Source organism: Arvicola amphibius, chromosome 6, assembly GCF_903992535.2.
Source record: "Arvicola amphibius chromosome 6, mArvAmp1.2, whole genome shotgun sequence".
Classification (NCBI taxonomy): Eukaryota; Metazoa; Chordata; class Mammalia; order Rodentia; family Cricetidae; genus Arvicola; species Arvicola amphibius.
In genome coordinates, this window is record NC_052052.2 from 14,667,414 (window position 1) to 14,682,966 (window position 15,553).

The 15,553-nt window shown below is 42.7% G+C and overlaps 1 protein-coding gene across 1 annotated transcript in view; it reads right to left on the minus strand.

Annotated features, from left to right (window-relative positions):
• The window catches only part of Eif4g3 (eukaryotic translation initiation factor 4 gamma 3), a 239,637-nt gene that overhangs the window by 109,337 nt on the left and 114,747 nt on the right, over positions 1-15,553 (minus strand). The window contains 3 exon segments of the mRNA XM_042055219.1: positions 906-1,003; positions 8,654-8,768; positions 9,141-9,320. Of these exon segments, the coding sequence (XP_041911153.1) occupies positions 906-1,003; positions 8,654-8,768; positions 9,141-9,320 (393 nt within the window).

A 15,553-nucleotide genomic window follows, 5' to 3' on the forward strand; every position in this document is an offset into this window, starting at 1 on the left:
TTATCAGCCCTTTTGTTTGTTTTTCAAACTGTCTTTCTATGTAGCCCAGGCTGGCCTTGAACTCACTATGTAGCCCAGGCTGCTCTTGAACTTGATCAATCCTCCTGCTTCAGCCTCCCCAATATTCAGATAACAAGTGTGTGCCACCACATCCAGCTTCCTCTTTTCTTATTAACGACCTTCATCATCACTACATTTTACTTCTGTTAGCACCATTTCTCTCAGCATTGCGGACTGCCATTCAGTCAACTTTACCATACTGACTTAACACTTTAAAGTCCCATTTCTTGCCTGCAGTGTCATGCTAAACTGGAGTGTTCTGTTTACGGTGATATGTTCATAAGTCACTTATTTCTAGTCAAAGCACCGAATTTGAATCCTTTACTTGTTTTAAATAAGAGCACTTCAGGAGTGCTGGACAGCTCCACTCCCTCCTGGGGCACCTGTGGAGATGTGGGCACTACTGACTGACAGCATCATCTATTGTGTATGTTCTGCTGAGTAAAAGGCTGGAAGCCAGTCTTCTACAAAACATCCTGCAATATGTATGTGGTCCTGGGCTCTTGGGTGTGTCTCACTAGACAGAGGCAACACCTTCATAATAATGTAGACATATTTCCTAAATTCTGCTTGCTGTTTCTGTCTTACTTGCGCTCAGCACTGCAGTACAGGAGAGTCAGGATCCACTCGAGCATGCAGTATGCCTAGCTGGGAAAGGCGACACTAGGGAATGGGTATGCAGTTTCTAGTTTAAGTGCCCCACAAACACTAGGCTAGGGGGAGGTAGTAACACAGGGAGAGGAAGAAATGGCACACTGTACACTAAGGTTGATAATGATCAGATATGCTTGGTTTAGAAATGATTATATGCCCCAATTTATGACAAATCAATGAAGATCTCTTACAGTTTTTTTCTCTCTCTTGGCTGGAGGGGGCTGCTGCTGCGTAGGCACTATGATAGATGCTGACTGATACACTGGCTGACTTGGGTAAAAAGGCGTTCCTAAGGAATCAGAACAAAATAAGAAGCATTCAGTTATTTTGTCAAACACTACAGGCCTGCAATGGTGTGGTGCCCTGAACAAGCTCTTGGGAAAATGAAAACGAACTACCAAGGACTCTTCTTTGCTTCATATAGGGTTTTGACTCTGTGGCCCACACTGACCTGCAAGTCAGATCCCCCTGCCTCTGGTTCCCTGGGATGTAGGCCAGAGCCACTACAAACCTGGGTAGCATTCCCAACCTCTCTCCTCCAGCTACTATGGTAGTCAAGAAATTACCCATAAAATATGTAATATCTCTAAACACCAAAAGAATCTAAAGAAAACAGTTCAGTGCCCAATTCCTACAGAGCAACACCAGGATTATCTGGTGTACCCTGGTTACAGCATCGCTTTCAGAAAGAAAGGCCCACAGTTCACAATAGTGACTCTCTAAGTGACTATCTTCTGGGACTTTTGTTTGGGGTAGAGATGATGCGAATTCTTTGGTATGAGGAGCCAGAGCCGCGGGCAAACACCTGGTTAGGTTGAAGAGCCAGGGTCCGGCAATAGCCCACTGGTTAGGTGAAGAGCCAGGGCGGCTGCAGGCCCACTGGTTAGGTATAGAGCCAGGGCGGCTGCAGGCCACTGGTTGGGTGTAGAACTAGAGCCCTAGCAGCCACTGGTTAGGTGAAGAGCCAGGGCGGCTGCAGGCCACTGGTTAGGTATAGAGCCAGGGGCGGCTGCAGGCCACTGGTTGGGTGTAGAACTAGAGCCCTAGCAGCCACTGGTTAGGTGAAGAGCCAGAGCCGCGGCAGGCCACTGGTTAGGTGAAGAGCCGGGCGGCTGCAGGCCACTGGTTGGGTGTAGAACCAGAGCCGCGGCAGGCCACTGGTTAGGTGAAGAGCCAGGGCCCGCAGCAGGCCACTGGTTAGGTAAAGAGGCACAGCTACAGAAGGCCAGTGGTTAGGCTCCCTACAAGTCCTTAAGGGAGAGCTTTAACAAAAGATAGCAGGGAAGACAACATCCCAAGAAGAACCAAGCTCCAAGCTGAGTTCCAATTTCTGCCACACTCAAGACTACATCCCCTTCTATTTGCACCCTCTTCCTACTCCCATTCCCGCAAACACGCTGACAACAATCACATCCAAGTTAAAAAGACAGACCTTATTCATGCTCTGACTCTACTCCCAAGTCAAAGCTATCTTCTCCCCAGACAAACCTAGATACACAAGAGAGGTTTTTTTAAATATTCAAAATGTAGAATACTGTTCTAATTACTATCCAATCATGGTACACAGAAAAAAGGGGAAGGAGAGATGGGTGCAGAGTTAGAAAGTCCATCTTCAGTATCTGTTGACTGATAATGGTGTGGGAAGAAAAACATATTGAGAAAAGAAAAATTGTTGAGGTTTTTTTTAATTTTTTTTGTTTTTAACTGAGAGAAAGACAGAAGAACTACTCAGGAAACATGGAACATGAAGAAATAGCCAGAAACAAAAGAATTTCAATTCTGGGAGCTGTTTGAGATGATTACTAGTCACAAAAACAGGCATGAACAGGTACCCTTGTATGCTGGTTACTTTCATCCAGGGCATCAAACAACAAAGGCTGACACAGCGGCCTAGGCAGTCAAGACAGATCTGAACTTCGATTCTCCTGACTTCACACTCCCAGTGATAGAATCAGAAGCCTTCATCATGACACAGGTTTATGAGGTGTCCACGGTGGAACACAGAGCTCTGTGCAGATTAAGCACTCTACCAACTGAGATACATCCTCAGCCTCTAAAGTTGTTAATTTTGTAATCAGTAAAGGTTTTTTTGGTTTCTTTATTTTTCTGAAGAAAGGTTTCTCTGTATAGCCCTCGTTGTCCTGAAACTCTCTGTAGACCAGGCTGGCCTCAAACTCAAGAGATCCAGCTGCCTCTGCCTCCCCAGTGCTGGGATTAAAGGAGTAGCCAACCAAACTAGCAAAGGTTTTTGTAATAAGCAACACCAAAACCATGGGATTAGGTAAACCAGAAAATGAGAGCAGATAAAAAAGCCCAAGAAGCCATCTTTGTCAGAGGCCACAGAAGAAAAACCAGCAGGGAGGTAAACAAAGGCAATAGCTGCAGCTATTCGGGGAGGAGGCAGGCATGGGGGTGCTGTGGGCATGCAACCATCCCAGCACTGAGCTGAGGCAGCAAGATCCTGAGTTCAAATCCAGCCTGGGCTACAGAGGAAAACTTTATCTCAAAAATAACAAACACAGAGTGTGTAGGTCAGTTCTGAGATTAGGGACAGTAAGTAACCACTCAGTTTGGTAGAGGGGCGAGGGGAAGGAACCAGCAGCCTTTGGTCTCCAGATGAGCCCCCTTTGTCAATCTGAGGCTGGGCTAAACTCTGTCAAAGCAGAAAGCATGCTTACAAAAGCTGCTGAGGAGAAAGCTCAACAGAGAATGGGAAGAAAGAAAATAAAGATTGTGAAGATAGATAACCCTTTTATCTCCTTAAAAAGTTTGATGAGCCAGGAGTGGTGGTGTACGCATTTAATGTCAGCACTTGAGAGGCACAGGCAGGCAGATCTCTGAGCTCAAGGACAGCTTGGTCTACAGAGAGTTCTAGGCCAAACAGGGCTGCACAGCAAGACTGTCTTTGTTGTTGTTGTTGTTTTCAAGATAAGGTTTCTCTGTGTAACAGCCCTGACTGTCCAGGAACTCCCTCTGTAGACCAGGATAGCCTCGAACTCACAAAGATCTGTCTGCCTCCACCTACTGTGTGCTGGGATAAAGCCATGTGCCATCACCACCAGGCTAAGATTCTGACTTTTAAATTTAACGTTTGCTTAAAGGAAAAACACAGAAACAAGGCTATAACTGGACAGGAGACGAGAAGCCGCTGGCCCCATATTATTGTCGATTACTGGATATAAAGGGTACCCCCCCTGGTGACGCATCCCAACGGGAAAGTCTGAAAGTGACAGTGCGGAAGAGCTGCGAGGGCCACGGCACTCTCCTTATGCAGCGTGGTTAGACTAGGGTCTGATGCACAGGAAGGAACACTCTAAGGTCACTGCACTGTAAAATCTCCAAATGTAGCTTCCTGGGAGCTGCACGAGGCAGTGTCAGGCTCTTTGGGTATCTGTGGCATCCGGTGAAGTGGTTTGGAAAAGATGTAGGCAGAGGGCCACAATACAGTTGCAGGAAGTCCAAAGGGAAAGAAGCCCTTCTGCTCCCCCGTCCCACTGCAGCAAGCACACTACTATGGCATCAAACACTCAGGCTGCTCATCTGGTCAGACTTCCTGGACTAAATGAAAGATACAAAAGGTGACATGAGGGAACAGAATTGGTGAGAACGTTGTCTTGTCACACATCCGCCAGATGGCTGATCCATCAACGAGGTACAAATTGCTGATCTCAGCATAGGCTAAGCACAATCAGTAAAACATGGAGCTTTCTCAGCTTTTCCAGCAGGGCAGGAAACTGACTGAACCAAACGAAAGTTCTCTTTTTATGAACAAACCCAAATTCTGAGACCACCGAGAACACTTAGGAACACATAGCTATAAAAATGAGAACATTTATCACTTAAGTTAGTAAAAGTTTCTTGACCTCAAGGTTGAGTGGGAAATGAGACAGGGTTGCTTAGAACAGGACTCAGTCAACAACGAGCAAAAGACAAAATCAGCCATTTATTTTATAATTAGGTGTTCTACTGAAGACACCCCAGTGAGGAGCACTCACTGTCTATCTGCAGTAGAGAGGAAAAGAGCAAAAGCAGGGACCACAGCCTTCAAAGCCTGAGACGCCCACCTTCGCAGAAAATCCCAGTGGTTCCCCAACTTAGACCATATAAAAAGCAGGACTGAGGTGAGTAAAACTCACACTAAGAACCTCAAAATTCACATACACATACACAGTCTTATTTACTTTTCTGGCACAGGGGCCTGGCTGGCCTGGTTTCTGCCTGGAGTGTTGGGATCCCAGATATTTGCTATCATACCCAAACTTACTTATATATTCTTAAAGATTTCTCAACATGACATCTTTATAAATAACTGGTGCTATTTTTAAGTTACATCTTGTTTCTTCTTGAAACATTCTTCCAATATAAAATAATACTGACAGCAAATAGCAGTTTTTAAAGGTCTTACTGGCAAAATTAAAGATGTACTAATCCCGTATGGTTCAGTTTTTGATTGTGTTAGGTTTTAGCCATTTTACTTGCCTAGCATAGTGAAAAGACCAGGGAATTCGTGATATACACGATTCATCTTATTGGTAAAATTCCAAGTATAACAATTAAACGTGTACTTTGAGATGTTAAAGACAGAAATATCTTGACATATACAGTCTACAAAATATTTAACACAATGTCTTGTACATCATAGTTCTGGAAAAAAAACAAGAAAATTTGCATTGGCCTTAGAAATGAAGCTAGTGTCCAGCAGGGACACCTCACGACACATTCAGAACAGAAGTCTGTCACTGTCCATCAACGTCACAACACACAGGATTTCTTTGCTGGAGAACAGAACAAATGCCTCTAGTTTTGTTTTATCATAATTCAGCTTCCCGCTCACCACACAGCTCAAATGTTCCTGAGGGTTCCTAGCAGCTCAATGAACCAGAGTTCCAAAGAGGCCCAGAAGAAGGAAAAGGTGCAGGATGGGTAGAATAGGTCAAAACAGTGTAGCAAGGCCTGTCATCTGGCAAATTTTTTCTCCTTTTCTTTATCAATATTAACTGCTACCACTAACCATACCCTTAAAAATCTAAAAGTTCTGTCAACATGGGAGGCTAGCCTAAGCGTTCCACACTCTACTTTCCTCAAAATAGTCAAAACACTGCCAGAATTCTACCTTTCCAGACACTGAAGGAGAATCGTGAACTGGGAACTAAGGGTGGGAATCTAACTCTACAGTAGAACATGTACCAAGGTCTCTGTCTGGGAGACAAGAACTGAAGGAGTTGAACACAGAGCTAGGAACCTATCCCACATACACTATGAATCTATACCCAAGAGAGGCGCAGGACTGGAGAGAGAAAAGTATCTGACAGCGGCACAGCTACATAAACGGACTCCAAGAAGAAGGTGGAAGAATGCCACAGCACACCATGAGACGGTCAAGTGTCTGCAACTAATGGAACTAATGTAGTAGGGCAGAATTCTGAATTATGATAAAAGCATAGTAACTGGTAACACATTTTTACAGCTAAAAGTATCCATCCAAATGATGAAAAAATGTGAGTAGAAATTTGATTTATGATTCGTTCTAAAAATAGGTTATACTATTTTTAAAAGAAACAAATGTGGGATTTTTAATTTTTTAAGGTGAAGAAGGAGAGAGGGCAAAGATAGCTGCATGAGGGTTCCTGCCAACATGCATGATGACCAGATCCCCAGAACCCATTAAGTGGATTCTGCACTGACCTGTGACCTCTACATGTACACACACAAAATGGAAATGTGTTTGAGAACACACTGAAATAGGAAAAGATGTGTGAGATTTCTAAGTGCCCAGTAATTTCATGATATTGAAAACAGTTAAGTGCCACTTGAAATAAATGGAAAAGAAAATAACAACTGTTTGTGTTATTTCTGAGGACAGTAGCTTTCTGCATCCTGTTCTTTGAATTCTCATCACTGTTTTGGTTACTGACATAGTGAAATGGAGATCACCTTTGAAACAGTGTAGTATAGATGATGTTTGGCCTACATCATGGCTATAGGACATGCCTAATAATTTGTTTGTGGAAAAGGGACTTGTCAAAAGAAACAGATGTCAATCACAGATGAGCTGAAACTGCGTATCAACAGAGCTACTTCATAAAGATAAATAAAGCAGTGTACTTGGAACAGGAAGAAAAGTCAAACTTTTAAAGATTTATTTATTTATAATGTCTAATATGTTCTGTCTGCATATATGCATGCAGGTCAGAAGAGAGAGCCACATCTCATTACAGATGGTTGTGAGCCACCATGTAGCTGCTGGGGATTGAACTCAGGACCTCTGGAAGAACATCCAGTGCTCATAAGCTCTGAGCCATCTCTCCAGAACGAAAAACTCATCAAAAACAAAACAAAACAACAACAACAACAACAAAAAAAAAAAAACCGGTGTTTCTCTGTGTAGCCCTGACCATTCTGGAACTCATAATGTAGACCAGGCTGGCCTTGAACTCAAGAGATCTCTGCCTCCTGAGTACTGGGATTAAAGGCATGCACCACTGCCAGGCTAGAAAAGCCAATGTTTAACATGACAGATTGACAGCTACATATTACTTATTTCCTAGTTCTCATATATGATACAAGAGTCATACTAAGAGCAACAACAAGCGGAGGCCGCAACATGGAAGAAGAATTTAGTATGCTATGTCAGGGTCAAAAGATCATTCTAGTAGCCTGTAAGGAAGCTGCATATCAGAATTCAGGGAGGAACCATTGAAAACGGTTCTGTCGATTAGAACATGACCCTTCACAACATGAAATTTAAGGGAATATTAATTTTAGCATGTTTACTCTGAAAATTTAAGCTTTTCTAATTACAAAATTTTGGATAATATTTGTTGTGAGAATACAAATTAACAGAGCTGATCTATAAGAAAGCTGTTGAGGTTTTGAGATTTTATAAATTATAAATCATTTTTAAACAGTGCCACGAGGCAGTACTGACCCACAAGATGGAAAGGTTCACACTCCAAGAACCTCATCACCAAAAAAGACTCGTTACCCCAAAAGACAAGTAATTGTAAAGACAGCATGGTGCCACTAAATCCGACAGGAGAAACTCAGTGAGTGGATTACTGCGTTAAGTTAGTTGAAGCCCCAATGCCTCTGCTTTGCTAGTACTACAAACGACCACTGCTGACTGAACCTTAAAGCTTCATTTCCTAATTTCCTCTCATTTTCCTCCTTGCAGTTCAGGTTCTGTGCCATGAAACAAGTGCCATATACACTAAGTGTGCTAGACAAGTACTCAGCATTACTTCCAAGTTCCCTGACAACCCACAGGCCAACTATTAGTCGGCATTTACATCCGTACACTAAGAACACCTTTAAAGCTGAGGCAGGAGGATTCTGAGTTCAAGGACAGCCAGGCTGCCCACTGAGAACCTGTCTCCCGTCTGCTTCCCTCCACAAAAAGCATTTTTATCTCAGAACACGTCCAGACAATAGCGCTGCCTGAAGATCTACAGGTAAGAAACACATCACTTACTGCCAAACTCCCCAGAGTAGCCACTCACTGTTCTAGGGGCTTGGGTTATAGCAGAGAACAGAACAAACTGAAATATCTGCTTCATGGATATTACATGAAATGGGGGAAAGAGTGGGTTGAGGATAAAAGTTTGGGGTGGGGGGTAAAACTCAAGGATAGGAGGCAAATTTATATTATACTATTAACCAAACATAAAAATGTGCGAGACAGTTGTTTGGTGGGAGAAGCCAGAAACCTACCATGTGGAGTCAACAGAATAACCAGCCCCTTCCGGTGCTACTGACTACGCATATTTCTATAATCATTTCCCTTGTAAGCCACTCCCTGAAGAAGCACTCAAGAAAAAAAAAAGTTGGTAAGATTTTATTTAAAAATCCTTCAAACCTTTAAGTGGCAATAGCTAATGTGACCCAGCAAAGAGTAAGAGGAACATGACAAATGAGCAGAATGGCTTGGCTTTTTACTCACCATAAGCATTAGCAAAGTCCCCAGGTCCTGGTCCAGGATAAAAAGGTCCCGGCCCCGGTGGCTGAACTGGATACTGCTGTGGGGGCCCCACATACGGAGGGCCACCATGGCGGTACTAGAAGAAAACACACATTTGTGGTTGACACAGAGGGGAGTTTTAGAAAACACAGCACTGTGTACAGAGACTGTTGAGAAGACCTGAAGGTGTGGCCGTTAAATGTTTGTTTGTCCATGACAGACAGCGAGAGTGCAGAGAGCTCTTCCCTGACTGCGAAGTGAAGACATGAAACAACATCATGGGAAGGATGACACCGGGAATAATTTCACTACCAATTTGTAGATTTGTCTAAGAATCTTTGTACAGTTTTAGGTAAGTTGGTAAAAATGGCTAGACTTGCAATCAATTAAAAAGCTCCCAGGATAATAAAATCCAGTCTATCGATCACCACCACCACCCTGATCCCTATTAGAAGCCAGGCTCCCTTACCTGTGGTATACAGTACTGAGGCCCCTGGGGAACAGGGTATGGCATAGGCAGATGGTTCACCATCATGATGTGCTGGTTGGCCTGGTACACCGCAGTGGGAGTCTGTGCACCAGGACGAATGGAAGGACTGCTGTTTGGGATGGTTGCTCTGGGAGGCTGGATCTGAGGCCTCTGGAAAAACTGGGAGAGGAAGGAAGAATTTTTGTGTTTTCACAAAGGGTAATATATAGATTTATAATATCTTGAGTTTTCTTCCCCTGCCCACTACTAAACTGATCGACTTAAGAGTTAGAATATGCAGAAGACAATAGGTTGTCTAATAACTAAATTCATAAAATATCCTTCACATGGAATCAGATTCTGATCCATGTCTCCAGACAACAATACAACAGGGTGGTCTCAATACTTTAGCATCATCTATTTAAAAGTAAAAGCCATGCACTGTAACTATAATTTTTAACATCAGCAATAAAAACAACAAAAGAAGTAACTGGTATTTCTCTACATGTTCTGTTTTATAAAAAGCACTGGCTTCTGAATAAAGAGAGAGTTGCTCAAAATCAAATCATTAAAAATTAAAAGTAGTCAACCTAATACAATACTGACAGCCATTTGTAGAGTACTTAGGAGGACAAGAATCTCCACAGACACAAGCATTTTCATCCAAGCCCATCAAACCAAATTAAAACCAGCTGTAAGGCTGTCACATACAGAAAGAAGCCTGTCGAAATGGTGATACAACCTCACTCTAAACTGAACCCAATTTTGCCTTCTCAAACATTTTGCAATAAAAGTATAGAATCTAGATAAGCTTCATAATGGCCTGAAATGAGCAGAGCTCAGCCCCCTCCCAGATGGCAGCCATCACTGTAGCTATGCACAGTTCTTACTGCTTAAAGCTACACCCTATAGTGCATTTCTAGTATGGCTATCCATTAGCAACTGCATTGTAAACTAACAAGAAGGCAGAGTAATAAAGAGGCCATGCAGAACCAATAGCTTATTACCTGGATGGGTCTGAATCCTCCCTTCAATTATGAAGCAAGCAGCAGCAGGAAACAGAAAGAAAGCCAATGGAAAAGCTTATAGATCAGTAGGAAGGGCAGGCTATAGCATGCAGCTCAACAAAAACAGCTTTCTGTTCAGTAACTCAGAAGAATGAAGACTAGAAAATCAGAATGATAAGTCTTCACTTGAGGACTCTAGGACACATGGAATCAAAGTTCTAATATTTAGTTGAAAAATTGAGAAAAAGAAGAAATACATCCACTGATAAATGCTTCTAGCAGCTTCTGGTTATCACACCTTAAAAGAAGTATGTGGTAGCTAAAGTACAGCTGGGACTACTGACTTTCATTTGGCTCTTAAACGTCCAACTGCATGACTTCAGATTATTTTTCAACAATCTAGTTCCTATCTTAAATAGGGCATTAAAAAAAAAAACCACCCACAGAAACCTCTAAGTCAGAGAGCTCTAATAATACCAAGCTGAAAAAATTGGCCAAACTCTGAAAGCCCCTGAATTGCCTCCTGACATCTAGCCCTCTCGGGTCTTTTTCCATCCTTTTGTTAATAAGCATCAAGATATCCCAGGTGTCAGAATTAAGTTCTCACTTTGTGCTAAAGTGGGAAAACTGTATGTTTCGGCCCAACCCTCACTCCCATTCAACCTTCTACAAGGAAAGCCCTAAGGAGGTAATGCAGGCGTTAGGAAGCTGTAGCAGGAGAATGGAGTGAGTGAGGAATCCACTGGGGGGAGCCAAAAAGGAGTTGATGCAAATGAAAGGCACAAGAGGCAAAGTTGGTGTCTTAGGAAGAGGAAGCTGGGCAGTGACTGACAAAATGATAACAAAGTCCCCTGGTTGTCTATCTCCACCGACAGCACTTCTGTAGCTGCAAACAAGAAGGCTGAAATGACGGTCCTCCCTTCCATGGCCAGCAGACACATTCGCAGTTATATAAATCTGCTGTAAATACATTTTTTAGAATAAACTTCAGAATTTCTATTCCATTGTCAACGTATCAGGAGGCACGAAAGTATTGCTGGCTTTAAGGAGGGACAGTCATTCACCTGATTAACTACTGAACACTGCAGGATGCAGCAGGAAGGATGAAGAGATCCATGCTGTGAGATCCCTTTCCATCAACTCCAGAGGCAGTCAAGACAAGAAAAGCCACAAACCTAGAGGCACTATCTCTTTTGCCAGCTCATCAAATGACATTATACACTCGCACCTCCCCTAAAGAGTCAGTCCTATTATGGATTGGTAAGAAGAGAAGACAAGGAGGTACCTGGCTCACTTACAAGTATATGAAAGGCCGTCAGGGCAAATACTCCTACATCCTATGCATGAAGTGTTTCTCTCACCATTCTGATGGGAGTTTAACCAGCTTATCCAAAAAAGTAACTGAGATTACCTTATCAACAGGGTTTCTGAACAGCGTATTTTCTTCAGTCATGTTGAATCTGAATGTTTCTGACAAAATTGATGTAAACATAGCCAAGCCAACACAACACAAAATAAGACATTTTTATTATTTCAACTTTGAAACTGGGTAGAACCTATTAAGACAAACACATTAAGTGACAACAAATGAGCTCTCTCAAGCATTAAGAAGCTACCAAACTCGGCCCAAAGCTTTCACATAACACTAACTCACCCTTGCTGCTGTCTCTAAGGCATGTGCTACTGTGGGTGCCACAGATGCAAACAGAGAAGCAGAGTTTCACCAGAGGGCTGGGCATCCTCACCTGCAGTTTAAACACGTGGGGTCTGGACTGGTGGCTATCCAGTACTTCTCATGAGATAGAAAATGATCAACCACAAGAAATGTATTCATTTCAAAGTCAAAGGGGACTTGGTGGGACCTTGATCCAGTACACTAAAGTATAGCACATCCCTAATCATAACTAACCAATCAGAAAAAAGTGCATTGATTACTTTACGAAATTACTGTCTCCTATTCAAGGCAATACCTTTCTCCTATCCTCAAGACTTATGCCCTTTAAAGAAACAGGCACTTGGTTATGTCCATGTGCATGTTTCCCACACCATTTGAAAGACCTATTCAATCTTCACTGCATAACACTTTAGAAAAACAACCTACCTAGAGTTCCTCTTACACATACAGATAGGCACAGATGTGCGCGCACAGGCACACACACAAACACACGCACACGTATAGGACTACAAAAGCCATGATGCCTGGAAACACAAAGTAGGGGCTGAGTTTCTTTTCTACACCCCTTCCTAACCATTCACTGGTATATGAATTCTATTTAATAGTGGAGTAAGAAATGTAGGTTATTTTTCAGATGGGTAGGCATGGCAGTAAACTGCCAGTTACTAAAAGAAATATTAGAAACTTGGGCAATGAAATACATAACTGTTTCGTACTTAAATGAGTGTATGTCTTTCTTTTTACTGGCTCCAAAGTGTTCAATCTACATCACCTATCCACTCATTCACTGTCTCTGAAAACTACAATTATGCCTAACCCTTCTGTAGAAGGGACAGTTCTCAGTTATCTGAAAACCACCATCACATTTCAAGTGATTGGTGCCATACGCAGCCAGTGCTACAGTAGCGAAGGGAGTGAAGAGCTAAATGCCCACCATCACAAAGAGTTCTATTGAAATGCTGCTATAGAGGGCTGCGTCAGGTAGAAGAGAATGGACCCCAAGGATTCTGTAAAGATCTGCTCTGTCAAGTGGGGAGTCTGGAAGTGAACATCCTTTTAGAACACTTCATTCCTAGTTGTAAAATAATTGGGATGGAACTGGAAAGGTCCATCAGTGGATAAGAGCACTTGCTACTCTTCCAGAGAATCCTGGCTCGATTCCCAGTACCCATGTCAGGTGGCTCCCAGCTGCCTAGAACTCCGGTCCTGGGAGGGAGCTGATGCATTCTTCTGGCCCATGTGGCTTAAGCACATGGACATGCACACATGGGGGAAGGGGAGCACCAGAGACCTTTTATTATAAGCCAAATATTTTAACCCATGAATGCCCACACAGCAAATCAAGGAAGATACTGTCAAACCCATTTTGTAGATAGGAATGCTAAAGCCCAGGATACTCTGTGGTGAGGCTAATCCACAAAAGCCAGCTTTGTACTTGTTTCTACAACATTCTACCATACTGTCAACACGACACCAGATTAGCGTGCCCATCGTGGTCATTCTCCACACTCGGCACCACCCATTAGTACAGCTCCCACGCCTGGTCTGGTGCCTATTCACTCCTACCATACTCTGCTGTGCCCAGGTGTGGCCTCGGAGGAAGGCCTGAAGCCCTACTTACTTTTCTTTCCACATCTGAGAAACTGTCTACATAACACAGACATATCTCAGTAGTACACTTCTCTGTGAGAAACCAAGTCTGTGATGGAAAAAAATAAATAAATCACAAGCCAAACTGGCTTTAATGTTTTAGCAAAACAAAGCATGCCACAACAGGAACCCGTGCATTTTGGTGCTCCTCCACAGTGCAGATTGTCCAGCACACTCGGCTCATCCCTGCTTATGCTGACAGCCGAGCCCTGAGAACACGACATATTAGTCAGCATCTGTCAATACCACGCAAACAAAGAGCATGGAAGCCACTGCAAAATGACTTTGTGCTGGAAATACTTTAAGATATCAACTTCCTGATTTTCTCTTAAAAGACAGATGGACCGGGTATGATGGTGTATGCCTTTACTTCTAGTACTCACAAGGCACAAATAAATGGATATTTGTGAGCTTGAGGTGAATTTGTCTACACAGTGGGTTGTGGACCAGGGAGGGCTATACAATGATACAATGAGACTCAGTCTCTATAAAATAGGGGAATAATAATAATAATAATAATAATAATAATAATAATAATAATAATAACTGACAAATTACAAAAAGCTAACACTTTATCTCATTGTGAAACCCAAAAGCAGGATGAGGGTAGGAATACAGGGAAGTCCAAACTACACAAATTTCAATAATCAAATACATCAAACAACTACTACCAGGCCAAGAGTTTAACTCATACCGAGTGGGCTGTGCACATCTGCTCTCTCAGGTTCTAATCAGGTTGAGATTTTCAAGCAAGAAGGAAAGATGGCTAGCATCTTTCTAAAATGGCTCAGCAGACATCTGCCTCTTCCTTGGAAGGAAAGTATAATGCTAAAAGTTCTGCAGTTACAAAATGAAGGAACAGAAAAAAACGCCAAAAGAAGCCATGCCCACACCAAGATCCAACAGCACGGAGACTGGTTCAGACCTCACTGGAGCATGGCCGTCCTGACAGGGCTGCACCTCTAGCTTACCAAGTCCAGTTAAGGACCTTGTAAACAAAAGTAAATCCAAGAAGTAAACTCCATAGCAGTTTCTTGACTCTATTAAGAACAAACAGAATGTTCGATGCTTTAAATCGTGGGATTTTCTGTAATTCACATAACCCCATTTTACACAGAAGAAAAGAAAGTATAGTTTTTAACTACATGAGACAATGTTCTCTTTTCACAAGGATCTCTCCAAATAATCTTCAAATGATAACTCCTTTCCATCCCTACTGAGACAAGTACCAAGCCACAACAAGGCACACATTTGCCGCACAATCACAATTACCTGCTAATGAGGGTTACTTTAAGAAACATGGAAGGATAGAGAAGACAAGGAAGTGACCGCTGATGAAAGACACACAAATCTGCCAGTCTCAAAATCCTGGGGTAGGCAACATGAGGATTTTTGTGTAAAAAAATTTCACTGAGTACTCGGGTTGGCTTACAAATTAGAGTGAGCTTGCTTCAGGCTCCTAAGCAGTAGGACTACATATAACACCTGGCCAAATCTAAGACTAATTCTTTATTGGGGGAGGAGGGCAGCACTGGTTGTAGCTAGCACTTTGTAGCCCTGGCTATCCCGGAATATGTAGACAAGGCTGGCCTCACACTCACAGAGATCTGCACCTGCCTCTCAAGTGTTGGATCACAGACAAGTACTACTATGCTCAGTTCTGAAGCTAATTCTAATTCCTGCTTCAATTATATCTGGACAAAACAAACGACCACAGGTAAAAAGTCATTGTAGCTTTAACTTCTGCCTGGGTCACAACAAGCCTACTAGATTCTAGGACCAAGATGGACACATGCTTTTCTTTTAAATGTGTGTTTACGAACTTTGTCTCTGAATAGCTTTCACTGTGTGGCTGTCTATGTCCTGTTTTGTGGAGCTCTACAATACTATGCCCCTACCTTCTTCTCTCCATAAGGAGATGGCACATACAGATTCATCAAGTCCCAAAGGAATTGTGGCACCATCTCCAAGGGAGTGGATGGAACAAGTAGGGCAGGATGTGTATTTTCTGTCACTTTGAAACTGGCTGCAGATGGGGGCCAAAGACTGTTAACACTGCATATGAACATCCCAATTTACAT